Source organism: Pyricularia oryzae, chromosome 7, assembly GCF_000002495.2.
Source record: "Pyricularia oryzae 70-15 chromosome 7, whole genome shotgun sequence".
In the NCBI taxonomy this organism is placed as follows: Eukaryota; Fungi; Ascomycota; class Sordariomycetes; order Magnaporthales; family Pyriculariaceae; genus Pyricularia; species Pyricularia oryzae.
The window spans coordinates 587,401-600,527 of record NC_017854.1 but is presented as its reverse complement, the minus strand read 5'-3'; the positions used below and the strand labels follow the sequence as shown (position 1 = coordinate 600,527).

Genomic DNA, 13,127 nt, shown 5'->3' with positions numbered 1-13,127 from the left:
TCTCCTGGTAAATGATACCACTCAATGCCTTGGTGATCATCACCATGTTGAACTGACTCGCTCACCCTCCCGGCCAAATTTCGTTGAGCCCACCAGTGACGTTTGTTAAAGCAACAAAAAAAGGGCTCTCTCCACACAGCCTTTTTTTTTTCTGGGGCGAACCGACCAAGCCAACTTACCACTCAGAAAGCTACTGTAACCCTTTTACCATGTCAGGAAAAGTACCGGTAGGGCCAAGAGAATGAGAAGAAAAGTTTGTGTAATTAAACTGTACCCGTGATGGAACAAGTTTTTTTTTTTTTGGCGATTGGAAAGCCAACAGCGATAACAGGAACAGTAGCAGTAATAATGAAGACGATGATAATAACAAAAAAAAAAAAAAAAAAAGCCTCCATAAACTTGTCGTCGATTGCTACCCGAAAAGCGAGACCACACACTTCACCAACATCGTCGTCATCGTTGCTCCACCACCATCGTCACCCCACACAAACTTCGCGAAGGATGGAAGAAAAAGAAATATAAAGAAAATTGGGGACGGAAAAGGGATCGTCGACAAGGGGGTAGGGACGGCTCTGTCGATTGGCCGCGCAAAACACCCTCTTCTACGTTGAGTACAGCACTGCGTGATGTCTAGTTACTTGGTGTTTTGCCTGCGACTTTTAGCCTTGTCATGTATCGTGTACCTACTGCATAGTGCTTCATCAGTTGGTAGGTCTTGTGCTGCGTATCCCGTACATCATTCTTTGCTTTTGCTTGCCGGGGAACGGGGCCAGAACCCCCGATTGCTTCTTTGCAGATTGGGGATTCGATCGTGATCCCCAACTGGTTAAGGCTGCAGAGCATTAATTGCCTCTTTTGCTTTCTTTTTTGCCTTTTGCTTCATTTCGTCCTGTTGATTTTTTTTCCCTATTACATCTTTGCATCCTCCCTGACCGCCTCTTACAATATACCCCTTGTCCACCTCTTTTTTTTGTGTTTCTACACTTGCATAAAACACCACACACCCCCCCTTTACCTCGTGATAGTCCATCCTTTCTGCCTCAAAGCTGAAAGGCCCGATTTTTCCAACTGCATATTCAAAAAAACATAGACCAATGAAAAAAAGTCACCACGTAATATCAACGCAATTTAACACTGGCAAATAATCTGTTCCCTCCCACACACCCTCGGGGCCATGCAGCGCGGGATGTTTGTTGCAAAGAGATGGACACGGCAGAAGGGGGGGATAGCCGGGTGACCAAAAAATCTGCGGCCTTGGGCAAGATCGAGATTGTTGGAGCCCCTTGGAGGGGGGAAAGAAGGCTGTGAGCGATTTAATCTATAGGTCTATGGTATTCCTGCAGGTAGGATCTTATTGTCTCTGATGCCAACGCAGAACCAATATAGTGCAAAAAAAGGGGAGGCTAGGGAAATTCACTTATACTCCGTATAGCCCCGGGGAAAAAAATGAGGAGGGATGGAAATCATCACAGACAAGTAATAAAAAAGAGATCAAATGCAGCTAGACTAGAACACTTCACACAGGAGTTGCTTCTTGACTGCCACTTGACCACCAGCCACTTCCGTGTGATTTGTCCAAAACAAAGACAATACAAAAGAATTCCTCGATGAAAATCACCCGAAAGAAAACAAAACCACCCCCAACCCCATACGCCACCGCCCGGTTCTCCTTCTTTTTCTCCCCGGGAGGCTAGAGGAGACTTTTTTTTCGTTCCTTTACTCCGTTAAGTAACAAGTAGTGGGATGGTAATTATGCACACACCCTCTTGGATCAACTCACCAGTCTGGGGAGGCTGGAAAGACTCTGGGCAAGGCAAGGCAAAAAGCCCAGAAAAAAGAAAAAAAAAGAAAAAAAAGAAAAAAAAAAACACTATCCAATCCGCGACACCAAGAAACATCACGACCACGGCATTGATCAACATTCTCCGGCCGCCCGCATTGGTTAGCCCACCCGCTCCGCTCCTCCTTTCCCCCCCTCCCTTCAGCCCTTTGTTTATTTTTGCCTACCCTGCTTGCCTGCTCTTCCCCGGGGGTCACACACACACTCAAAAGACTCACACACACAGATTCATCACAAAACCCGCGTGCCACGTAGGTGAGTCGATTTTTGTTGATTAGCCCTGCTTTGTAAGTGCTTGCTCAGCGTTGGATTGCAGCAAGCTAGCTTCTGTCGCCAACGCTACGGAATGAGACGCAACCGCGTCCGGTGCCCGGTTGCTTCTCGAGGTGACTGCGATAGACAGAAAAGGTTTGTAAAATAAAAAACAAAAAAAACAAGCTAGGCCAAGCTCCCCCTTATTTTCCTTCTCAGCCTTGTGTTCTACCCCTGACACTCTCTAGTATTCCGTACTCCGTACTCCGTATATCCCCTGAGCGCTTCCATTCAAGGCTGGCAAAGGATTCTGCCTTGCCTTGGTGGTAAAAAAAGAAGAAAAAAAGGATGAAATGAAACAATGTGACTGAAAAAAAAGTAAACCAAACAGCCACCCCTTGGCTTCTTTGACCGTCTTCCAAGACTTGATTTGTGTGGTACAGAAGAAAAGAAACCTCGTCGGTGATCTAGACGTTTGCCCACAGGACTGTACGCCTCAGAATAGTTTCTTCTCGGGTCCCAGTCGGGCCGTTGATGACGCCCGTATCGCATCATGGGGCTTATGCGGGCTATATGACGACCAATATATCGCCCTTTTGCCTCGAGCCCTCCTCAGTTTCAGCCACATACGGCTCAAGTCGGAGGTTTGAACCTGTATGCCTAATGACGTTTGGGTTCGGCAGATGGTTTTTTTTGGCGCTCCAGTCAAAATGAGGGGGATAGGCCACTGAGCCCATCGTGACAAATAGCAGTGAGAGAAAGGCTGGTGCCGGCGCCCGGTGGTGGCAGAGCTTCGAAGCCAGAGGCGTCAACAACTTCAGGCATCATCAAGATAAACCTGACGATTGGGCACCGATATGAAGGAGATGAGCGCTTTGGTCATGGAGATCGTTAAATTATCATCTATTATAACAAGAAATCTGACATTAAAATTCGAGAAGAAACCCGTCAACGACCAGCGGAGACGGGCGGCATGACACCCTTTCGCCTGACCAAAAACGGGCTCGGCATCTCGTCGATCTCGGGGTTCCAGGTCGCGACCGGCTCCGACCGGCTGATCAGGTTGCTCTTATCAAACAGTGGTCGCCCGCTGGCCCTGGCCTTAGACAGCTCCACGAGGGTGCGGCCCTGCACATTGTTGCGCTTGCTGAAGGGGTTCTTTGTGGGAGATCCGGTCGTTGCGGCGTGTCTTCTCGGTGACAGCGAGAGCGATGCTATGGCGATAGGAGAGGGGCTGACCATTTCAATGTCCATCGGCGTGCCGGCGGCTCTACCGCCTCCAGCGTACATGGTCTGAGCACGCTTATAGGGAGTTCTCGGCCTCCTCTTAGGTTCGTTGTGGTTGCTGTTGCTGAATGACGAGTCTGGGCTGGTTCCTGACAGGTCTGGTTGATCGGGTCCGGAAGACTCATCGCCGTCTGCGCTGACTTCCTCGACAGAAGACTGAGATTTTGAGGCTTTTGGCTTGGGGACTGACCAAGACAGGTCCATCTTTGATCCAGGAGTGTCTGGATACCTTCTCCGCATCTCCTCTTCTAATTTCTTAGGAAACTCGAGGTCGAATCGTTTTTGGTAGTCGGCCTCGAACCTCTTTTGGTAGTCCATCTCAAATCGTTTCTGGTAGTCCATCTCGGGCCTCTTCTGACGGTCTTCTTCTATCCTCTTCTGGACCTCCGCCTCGAATCTCTTCTCCAGCCCTGCTATCTCCTCCTTGAGGATGCGGTCGATTTCCAAGCGGGCTTTGACTTCCCACTCGCGATGCAGCGAGGCATTGAGCTCTTTGCGGATGGCCTCTTGCTTTTGCTTGAGCATCCTGTTGCAGTCCACCAACTCCTTCTCCTTGCGCATCATCTTGACGTGCGGCAGATGCAGCAATGTTGCCGTGTCTGGCCTTCGCTCCGGGTTTACGCGCAGGCACTCCTTGATAACCTCCATCAAGTCGGGGGAGTAGTGCTTTGGTATCGGGCTAATCTTGCCCTCCCTGATCCTCTGCACCAGCTGGACGTGGGTCTTGGCGTTGAAAGGGGGCTCTCGTGTGCAGAGCTCGTAGATGATGCAGCCCAGCGACCATATATCTGACTTGAGAGTGTACTTCTCAGCGGCGCAGATTTCGGGTGACATGTAAAACGGTGTGCCGACGTAGGTTGATGCAAAGTCTTGTGATTGAATCATCTTGGCAAGACCAAAGTCGCCAAGCTTGACCAGGTTCCCCTCTCCAAGAAAGACTGCAGTCATTTGAACAAAGTGTCAGTAGAAATGCCCTTGACTCCACTGTAGGTCGCAGCAGCACATGTACTCACCATTCTCGGGCTTGAGATCTCTATGCAGGATGGTCATGGTTCCAGGTGGTATGACGGGCTTTGTTGACTTGACCGGGCCAAACAGAGACTTTCCAACCTCTGGCGGGTTGATACCGTAGTGGCACCGGTACAGCGCCGTGACAAGCTGCGAAAATATGCTCCAAACAAACGACTCCTCGGCATACTGGTTCTTGGTCTGGAGATCCCGAATCACCCGTCCCAGGTCGCCGTTGCCGCAGTACTCCATGTACAGGTAGAGGTCTTGTGATGACTTGAGGTGTTCGCGGTGGAAGTAACCGACAATGTTTTCGTGGTGGAGGGTGGATAGGATCTGGAACTCGGCGTGCAGTTGCTCACGCTCCTTTTGCGACATCTTGAGGTAGCTGATTTCTTTTCGGCAGACGACCATGCCATCGGACTTGCGGCGCACCTTGCGGATGACGCCAAAGGAGCCGTGGCCTGTCAGGAGGGGGAGTGGCGATTAGCAAAAAAGTCAATCCGCGTGATGCGATATAATGTCAACAGGCAGAGACGATGCGGGGGACAAACATACCTATCTTCTCCAAAACTTCATAATTATCGCTCTCCGGCATTTTTGTGCGATTTTGTTAGTCACTGTTGGTGGTGGTGTTGTTGAAGTGTCGAAGCAAAGTCATGGAGTCCGGCGCTGCGTCGTTGCGCCAAACGATTCGCGATGGTGGTGCTGATGCTGGCGGTCGTTGTGGTCGTTGTTGTTGCTGCTGTTAGTGATGTTGAAGGTGCTGTGGTGGCCGTGATGAATAAATTTGGCGACAAGCATGAAGTGACCGCGGCACAAGGTTTATCTAGGTACTGCAATGGAAAAACCAAAACTCAGGTCGTCATGTAGCATTGTGCACATTCTCGCGACTTCTTGGTACAAAAGTAAACAAGGCTTCACGCCCCGTTTGCCATGGCAACAGTCGGTTGTGCAGCTCCGTGCTGTGGGGCACAGCGCCGGCAGTGCTGATTGGCCGCCAGCGACACGCTAAATGTTTTGACTGTTGCAACCGGACCTTTCATCCCTGTCATGATGGATGTTTATCGATAAGACGGCTTGCTGTCAGGGCAACGCATCCCGGTCTACTGTTCTAGCCTGGCCATTCTAGGCACAAGTCACCACAGTCAGTGCGCTGTTTGGTTCCTGACGTGTTCCATAAAGGTTAAAGACTGCTGCTGCGAGGTCGCTGCTCAACCCCACCAACCCGCGCCGTTGCCACAATCTACACTGGACATGACCGCCACCTTCCGGAGCTTCCGCCACTTCGGCATGTACCGACCCGATGGGGTAATAACGAGTCTGAAGTTGAAGTAATTGAACGTTTTACCAATCTGCATTTTGACTGTATTCCTTGTCAGTCAGAGTCGAAATCAATAACAACTCACACACCCATTACCCTAGCACTCACGCAGGCGTCGTGCTCACAAAAATCCTTGTATCAACTTTGCTCGTACCTGCATGACACATTTTACGGCCACCTACCTACATTACTCTACCACCCCTAACATACAAATCTCCTGCCCCGCCTGCCATCATTGATACTGTAGACAACTTAAGCTTTCAAGGATTTAAGAATATGCCATAAATTCTCACTCACCATGGATCCCTTACCGCAGCCTGTTCTTCCTAAATTCGAGCTTGAAGCAAAGCTTCGTCATGAAAACTCCTTGATCATGAGCGGGGTGCTCCGAGACGAGAACCCGCTCGATACCAGTGATGACTTTAACGAATTTCTCGAGGCGTGTCGACGTGGAGATTTGGCAAGATGCCAGGAGCTCATGTCGGCCGGCGTCAATATCAACGGGAAAGACGCTTTTGATTATACGCCGCTCATTGTGGTACGTGAGGCACCTGCATCAAACCCGTTGCATACTTGCAGTATATCTATCTACTTTGACATGAGATAGTGATAAAACTGACAGGGGCCACTGACAGGCCAGTGGATGCGGCCACTTTGATCTTGTGAGACTGCTCCTTGAGGCTGGTGCCGTCGCCGAGAGAAACACATTCTCCGGGGAGCGGTGCATTTATAATGCTTTAAACGACAAGATCCGGAAGCTGCTGATCCAGTACGACTACTCCAAATCAATCGACCCTCTGCAGCCTTGGTCCTCGTACATAAGCTCCCTGCTCACCATGGACCGGCCAAAAACCACAAACATCTCGCTGGTGAGGGAAGTGAGCCAAGATTGCGATGCTGCCCATTTCGAGCTGCACAAGTTCCTCCTGGCTGCCAGGTCACCGTATTTCGGAAAGAAGCTCCTCTCCATGCCGGACATCAAGTCGTGGAAACTGGCCCCTGCGATACCTATAGAGTCGTATCGTATAGTCATTCGATATCTGTATCTCGAGGAGCTGCTGCCCAGGGACTTTGCCGGTGCGGGTGGTGCCGGCGCAACCAAGGAGCAGATTTTTAAGGGAATCGACAAGGTGTGCCGCTCCCTCGAGGTTGAACACCTGTGGGACACGGTCGACTCGGCCAGCGACCGCAGGTTAGCCCGGCAGCGTTACCAGGACGAGGCGCAGCGTGCTCAAGCGCAGATCGAGCAGTTTTACAAAGAACATGTTATTGGTGGTAAAATTGTCATCGACACGGACAAAGCAGACGACGTGAAGGTTCAGCCGGACAACCGTGCTTTTGCGGATTGCTTGTTGCAGGCAGACGAGCCCGAGGCAGCGGAGGAAGCGAGCATTGGCGCAAACGAGTCAAACGGCGCAGGAAACAGCAATGGCAGCAGCATCCCTGTTGGTCCCGTCAGCGATACCCCTATCAACAGCCGAGCACCGAGGCGATCCGTTATTTATCCTGTGCACAAAGCAATGCTCGTCCGCAGCCCTTACTTTCACACCATGTTCACAGGTCCTTTTCTCGAAGCGCAAGACTCGGACAATCTGCACATCATCAAGGTGGACTGTAGTCCCCAAGTCCTTGAAGTCGTGTTGTCATTCCTATACACCGACAAGGCAGACTGCGGCCTGGACATCGCCCTCGACCTGCTTTATGCGGCAGACATGCTCCTCTTGGACCGTCTTAAGACCAAAGCAGCAGCGCTCATCAGCTCCCTCGGCAGCGGCAGCAAGGTGAAGGAGGGTGGGAAGAAAGGTACAACTCAGGAAGTCGGCGGGGTCGAGGTCGAACCGATCAATGTTTACGACGTCATACGCGCTGCCTGGGATCTGAACGTCCAGAGGCTGGAGGAGTTTGCTGCGCGCTACATCGCTGCCAGGCTGGAGAGCTACATTGACGAGCCAGAGTTTGCCGAGATGATCCAGGAGAGTGCCAGCAGGATCAAGAATCGTGAGGAGACGGACACAATCGAGCTGCTCGACGACATTCGCTACTACCTCTCGGAGCGGTTCCGTATGCGCTTCGAGGATGCCGGGTGGGAGGAGATGATGGACGAGAATGCGAACCCACAAGCGGCTGATGACGTCGTGACCGAGGAGCAAGTCCTCTCTGACCAAGAGAAGGGGAGACAGCCGACAGACTCGGCAGCTCCAAAGACGGAATGGATCAGGACCCTTGATGGAACGTTTGTGGAGGACGAATTCGAGGCCGAGGAGGCAAACTATCAGATCTTGGAGGGCAAGATTGACGAGCTGCTAGATCGACTAAAGTTAGACGCGTGATGCTGTCGGCCGCGCAAAGTTAGAGAGAAGTAGATGCACTTCAAGACCAAAAATACGACATTTGGATTGTCAGGTTCTGGTTGGAGTGTACTTGAAGCAATTGACCTTTGGATGACAGCACACAACACGAGGTATGATCAAACCCAGGGCTTTAAACCTAAATCCGCTGTGTACACCAGTAACACAGATGGCGATCTTATCGATCCTGATTGCACAGGCGTGAATCAACCGTGGAACCCCTGGAAAGCGTACGAAAATGTCATCGCGCATCCCCCTTGTGTCCGAAAGCACAAAATCTCGGTAATCGCACCTGTCAAACCACGAGAAAGAGAATGAAATCCCCAAAAAACTGGGGAAAGAATAGCTTTGCACGTCGAGAGAAAACACAAATGCACCAGAATCCAAAGCATCCATCTCATGGTACTAAATAAAGGACAAGAATTCGAGCCCCCCATCTTCAAGCAGTAGCAACCAACTCAAGAGGGGAAGCATCGATAACTTCCACGCAGTCAGCGATGTTAGTGTCGACACCAGCCCGCTCGTACGCCTTGCTCAACAGTCAGAAGGGTCAACGGCCAAGCTGGCTTTGATCTCGTCGTGGTTGTTGGCGGTGAGGTTTGGTCAAGAGTTGGAGGTCGTGGAACAAGGCCGCCACCGATTCAGGCTCTTGTCCAGTGCTGACAGCATCGAGAGCGACATAAAGAACGTAAGAATGAATGACAAAGATCCATCGTCGTTTGGGACACGGCCATATGGTAGACGACCTCGATCTGGGGCGGCCTCGAAGAACCTGAGCCTGGTTTCTTGTCTCTGCAGGAACCTCTCATAGGAGACGTCCTCGGCGACGAGACCTTGGATATGCATGACGGTATCTGGAAGGGAAACGTGCTGTGCTTTGGAGGTTTCTTCTTCTGGTGTCTCAGAAGGAGGCTGGAGAGTTAGAAGCAGCAGTGAAAAACGGGGTGTGAACAAAAAGCTTTTGGTCTTTGGTTGGAAAAAGACGAGGGAGTCTGGCGGTATCTGGTTTTGACACTGGCTGAGATGTAAAGAAATGTGAGATGGAAGGAGGTGTGCCAGAATCGACCTATGCTCCGGTACGAGGCCGACCACTGCACGTAGATACCCGTCTTGCCGTGCTGCACGAGAAGTAAACGGGCGACCGGAACCGTAGCTGGAATTTTGAGCAAACAGAGGCGAATGGGTTTACCCCAAATGTATTTGTAGTACAATGTAAGATATTTATTTCATTCTCTGCCCGGCTTCTATATGCAATTATGCTTAGGCACTGCCCTTTTCATAGATCCAAGTCCTCGATGGTCTCACCTGAGGGTGGTTGTTCCTGGCATATATGTATATATCAACTCGACCGCAAATACTCGATTCCTTCAAGTTACAAGGATTAAAGACAAACACTCAGTCCTTGAACTAGACTAGACTAGCAGGATATATATTTCAGTGGGTGGACGATATACTCGAGCACCGGATACAGACAAATACAATATTTATTTCTGGCTTCTCCCAGGCTTTGTTTCTTTTCTGCTTCTTGTTGCCTGCGACCCCTTACCCCCAAGTCGACTGACAATTGCCGCTAATGATCGAGCTTGAGCGAAAAGTCCACATGAGGAACACCCTGGTGTATGGAGCTTGTAGATATGATGTCGATATCTGTGATGGCAAAATCATGTCAGCTTTCAATACCATCAGCAATGCAGAACTTTTCCACGACTCACCATTGCAAACATATGGCTCCACATTGTTGATGGTCAAACCACCGGAAATCTCCAGCAGGAAATGCCTCTTTCCCGCCCAGCGCTGCTTGATGCTAGCCGCCGAGGTCTTGACCTGAGCGGGGGTGAAGTTATCCAGCATGACCACGTCGGCGCCCGCATCGATGGCCTCGTCGGCCTCGGCCTCGCTCTGCACCTCGACCTCGACCTTGACGCTGAAGCCCGCGGCGGCCTTGGCGACGCCGACGGCGTCCCTGATGCTCCCGCGCGACCAGACGTGGTTGTCCTTGAGCATGACCATGCTGCTCAGGTCCATGCGGTGCGCGTCGGCGCCGCCCACCAGCATGCCGTACTTCTCCACCAGCCGGAAGCCGGGGGTGGTCTTGCGGGTGCCGGCGACGCGGCCCTGGAAGCCGGCGTCGCGCATGGCCGAGACGAGCCTGTGCGACACGGTCGCGACGCCCGAGCACCGGGCCAGGATGTTGAGCGCCACGCGCTCGCCGAGCAGGATGCCGCGCACGGGGCCCCGCACCACCGCCACCTTGACCTTGCCGGATGCCGCGCCCGGGTCCAGGCTGGAGCCCTCGGGAAAGCCCCACTCGACCGTGCAGCCGCACTGCGCAAAGACCTCGTCGAAAAAGGGCCGGCCGGCCAGCACCCCCGGGCTCTTGCACAGCAGCGTGGCCGTGCGCTGCCCCTCGCCCACCACGAAGCCGCCGTAGTCGAACGACGGCGTGTCCTCGGCCAGCCAGCCTGTGATTTGCGTCTTCCATGACGGGGGGAGCAGGTGCGCCGGGTCGCCCTTCAGGGTGAGCTGGTCGGTGGCTGCCATGGTGGGTGTTTGGTGGTTGTGAGATGTGATTAAAATATACTAAAGAGGAAACTAAGAAGCAACTTGCTGTAAAACGGAAATATAAAACAACAACGGGCCGGTTTCTGATCGGAACAAAATGCTACTCAATGATTGGTTCTGCAGGTCAATGTATGCAATATGGTTTTCTCTTGGTGCATCGACGAAGCTAACTCTGGTGGTTAAAAGGAAGCAAGTCATCCAATGATGTAAAGAGTTAATAATGAGGGGCTGCCCCCGTGGTCAACCGTACTTGCCGTATGGTAATGGAAATTGGATGGACGTGGGGCAAAACCATTAATCAAGCACCCTAACCCTCCTAGTTGCTAGGTTTTGGATGACAAAATATAGAATTTTCATCGAAAGAAATGAGAAATTCAGACCCCATTAATACGAAAGGCTGAAGAAGGCAAAGTTTAGCAGCTAGAATGCCCTTTGCACTTTATCACTTTGAGGGATTGCTTCGGCCTGTGCTAGATTTCGATTATAAACACACCCACAGACCTCGTCTGTCAACAGCTCTGGTGGTCTAGTGGTATGATTCTCGCTTAGGGTTCTAACTCCTGAGCACACTTGCGAGAGGTCCCGCGTTCAATCCGCGGCCAGAGCCTTGATATACGCTCATTAATGAGCAATCTGTTTTTGTTTTGTTCTTATTTTTGTATGGACTGAATATCTGTTTTCTCCTTTTTGCACGTTGGTAATATTTGGCAGTTTCAATATAAGCTTAGGTAAATGTTTGAAGTTTCTCAAACTGGGGGAATAGAACAATAATTCAGCCGAATTTACAATTCCAGGGCGCAAAACGCGGAGAAATTTTTGGCCTTGTCAACCGAGTCAAGACAGCGTATTCCACCCGTTTAAGCTGGGAATTGCAGTCCAACTGCCGTCACAGCACTCCTTGAACAGCGAGTCACATGTATATTTTTGCTAGATTTATATTAGCTGTTTAATATTCTGCGATACACAAAACTCCACCCGATCCGACTTTTTCACAATTCAACCATTATCCGCTTTAGCAGTTTAGCAGTTGAGGTGGACGGCTGTGAGAACGTTAGTGTTTCTTTTTCGTACATTAAAATCCCCAGAATCGCGACTTTACTTACCATTGGTATAAAGAGAGTACGTATCGGCATTATCCAACGAGTTGGCGCTGTCCAGCTTCATGACGGCGTCGTAGCCGTAGGCGCGGTCGCTCGTGGCGGTAAAGGGCTCCGCGACGGCCCTCGCGTGCGTCATCTCGTGGATCAGGGTCGTGGCGTGATCCTGACGATGACACTCCTGCGGCAGGGCGGGCCTCTCGTAGAAGAGCGGACACAGGACAATGTAGCCGTTCACCCAGATGGTGTAGGCGACGAGCGGCCCGTCGCTGACGCAGTAGTTCCACGAGGGGATGTCCTGGCAGTTGAGGCTGGTGTTGCCGCCGGGCGTGGCCTCGCACTCGCGCGCCACCGCCTCGAGCCGCCGCACCACCTGCTCCCGGGCCGCCGTCGCGTTGGTCTTGAAGTACTCGACGAAGCGCTGCGAGTGCACGTCGGCGGCGTCGGCGGCGGACGCGCGCGCCAGCTTGCCGCAGTTGGACACGGTCTCGTCGACCACGGTCCGGTTGGAGCACGGCTCCATCACCGTGGTGCGCTTCTCGGCCATCTTGCGCATGGTGGCGACGGAGCCCGTGGCGAGGTTGAGCGTGATGGTGTTGGACCTGTAGGCGATTGGCGAGCCGGACTCGGTGGGCAAGACGCCCTCCAGCACAAGGCTATATGTCCCCGGCTCAAAGTCGTGCACAAAGGTGGCGTCCAGCTGGCGGGAGATGGATGAGCCGGGGGCCAAAGGCTCGTAGTGCCGGGGCTCGAGGGCCTCGGTCAGGAGGCTGAGCTCGATTCCCAAAAATGGCACTTCGGAGCCTGTTTTTGAGTGTCTAATTTTTAGCATCGTGCTGTAAAAATACGCAACGGCCGGGATATCAACATACCATTCGAGTCGAGAACTGTCAGCTTCTTGACAGGCCTCTCGTCGAGAACCGTGCCGACCTTGAGCAGCCTAGCCTCCTGGCTACCCACGTTCTTGATGGTCGCCTTGATGTTTGTCGCATCACTGGGCGAGGCCGCCTCCAGAGTCACCTCCAATGTGCTGTCCGCAACATCCCGGACAGGATGGTGGTTGCCGTGAGCCACGACGGCTGAGGACAGGCATGCCAAGACGGCAGTCGACAAGTGGAGGAACTGCATCGCGAGTATTGATCACCCGGGGGAAGCCTTGGACCGATGGGGGTGGGATGGTAGCCAGCGAATGGCATCTACATCCCAAAAGGCGGCAGACATCTTGGTTTTAATATGCACCTCAGACCCCTTTCCCCCTTATTATTGGTGATCCCCCGGGCGCTGTTGCATAATCCCGTATTCTGCGGTGGTATTACTTGGACAGGGAGGTCGGGCCCCCCTACTCCACATTAGAATGCGTAGCCCATGTCGCCAAGATCCCGATGGGGTAGAAAGAATGTAACCAGCCT

The 13,127-nt window shown here is 52.1% G+C and overlaps 4 protein-coding genes and 1 non-coding gene across 5 annotated transcripts; 2 read left to right on the top strand and 3 right to left on the bottom strand.

The window, feature by feature from the left end:
* Positions 1-2,096: 2,096 nt before the first annotated feature.
* Positions 2,097-5,279, bottom strand: MGG_03026 (NEK protein kinase). The gene is made up of 3 exons (XM_003720613.1): positions 4,946-5,279; positions 4,393-4,851; positions 2,097-4,317 (listed from the first exon to the last, which is right to left on the bottom strand). Exons 1-3 carry the CDS (start codon positions 4,983-4,985, stop codon positions 3,041-3,043), a joined length of 1,776 nt encoding a protein of 591 aa, XP_003720661.1. The 5' UTR covers positions 4,986-5,279; the 3' UTR covers positions 2,097-3,040.
* Positions 5,280-5,633: 354 nt separating this feature from the next.
* MGG_03027 (BTB/POZ domain-containing protein 3) lies at positions 5,634-8,141 on the top strand. The gene is made up of 2 exons (XM_003720612.1): positions 5,634-6,249; positions 6,347-8,141. The coding sequence occupies exons 1-2, from the start codon at positions 6,010-6,012 to the stop codon at positions 8,039-8,041; spliced, it is 1,935 nt and encodes a 644-aa protein (XP_003720660.1). The 5' UTR covers positions 5,634-6,009; the 3' UTR covers positions 8,042-8,141.
* Positions 8,142-9,254: 1,113 nt separating this feature from the next.
* Positions 9,255-10,871, bottom strand: MGG_03028 (nicotinate-nucleotide diphosphorylase). Its single transcript, XM_003720611.1, has 2 exons — positions 9,772-10,871; positions 9,255-9,706 (listed from the first exon to the last, which is right to left on the bottom strand). The coding sequence occupies exons 1-2, from the start codon at positions 10,598-10,600 to the stop codon at positions 9,630-9,632; spliced, it is 906 nt and encodes a 301-aa protein (XP_003720659.1). The 5' UTR covers positions 10,601-10,871; the 3' UTR covers positions 9,255-9,629.
* A 265-nt stretch (positions 10,872-11,136) lies between these two features.
* MGG_20296 lies at positions 11,137-11,228 on the top strand. The gene has a single exon. It is a non-coding gene; the product is annotated as a tRNA-Pro (tRNA).
* Positions 11,229-11,515: 287 nt separating this feature from the next.
* Positions 11,516-13,014, bottom strand: MGG_03029 (metalloproteinase). The gene is made up of 3 exons (XM_003720610.1): positions 12,591-13,014; positions 11,725-12,522; positions 11,516-11,661 (listed from the first exon to the last, which is right to left on the bottom strand). The coding sequence occupies exons 1-3, from the start codon at positions 12,844-12,846 to the stop codon at positions 11,642-11,644; spliced, it is 1,074 nt and encodes a 357-aa protein (XP_003720658.1). The 5' UTR covers positions 12,847-13,014; the 3' UTR covers positions 11,516-11,641.
* Between the last annotated feature and the right edge of the window lie 113 nt (positions 13,015-13,127).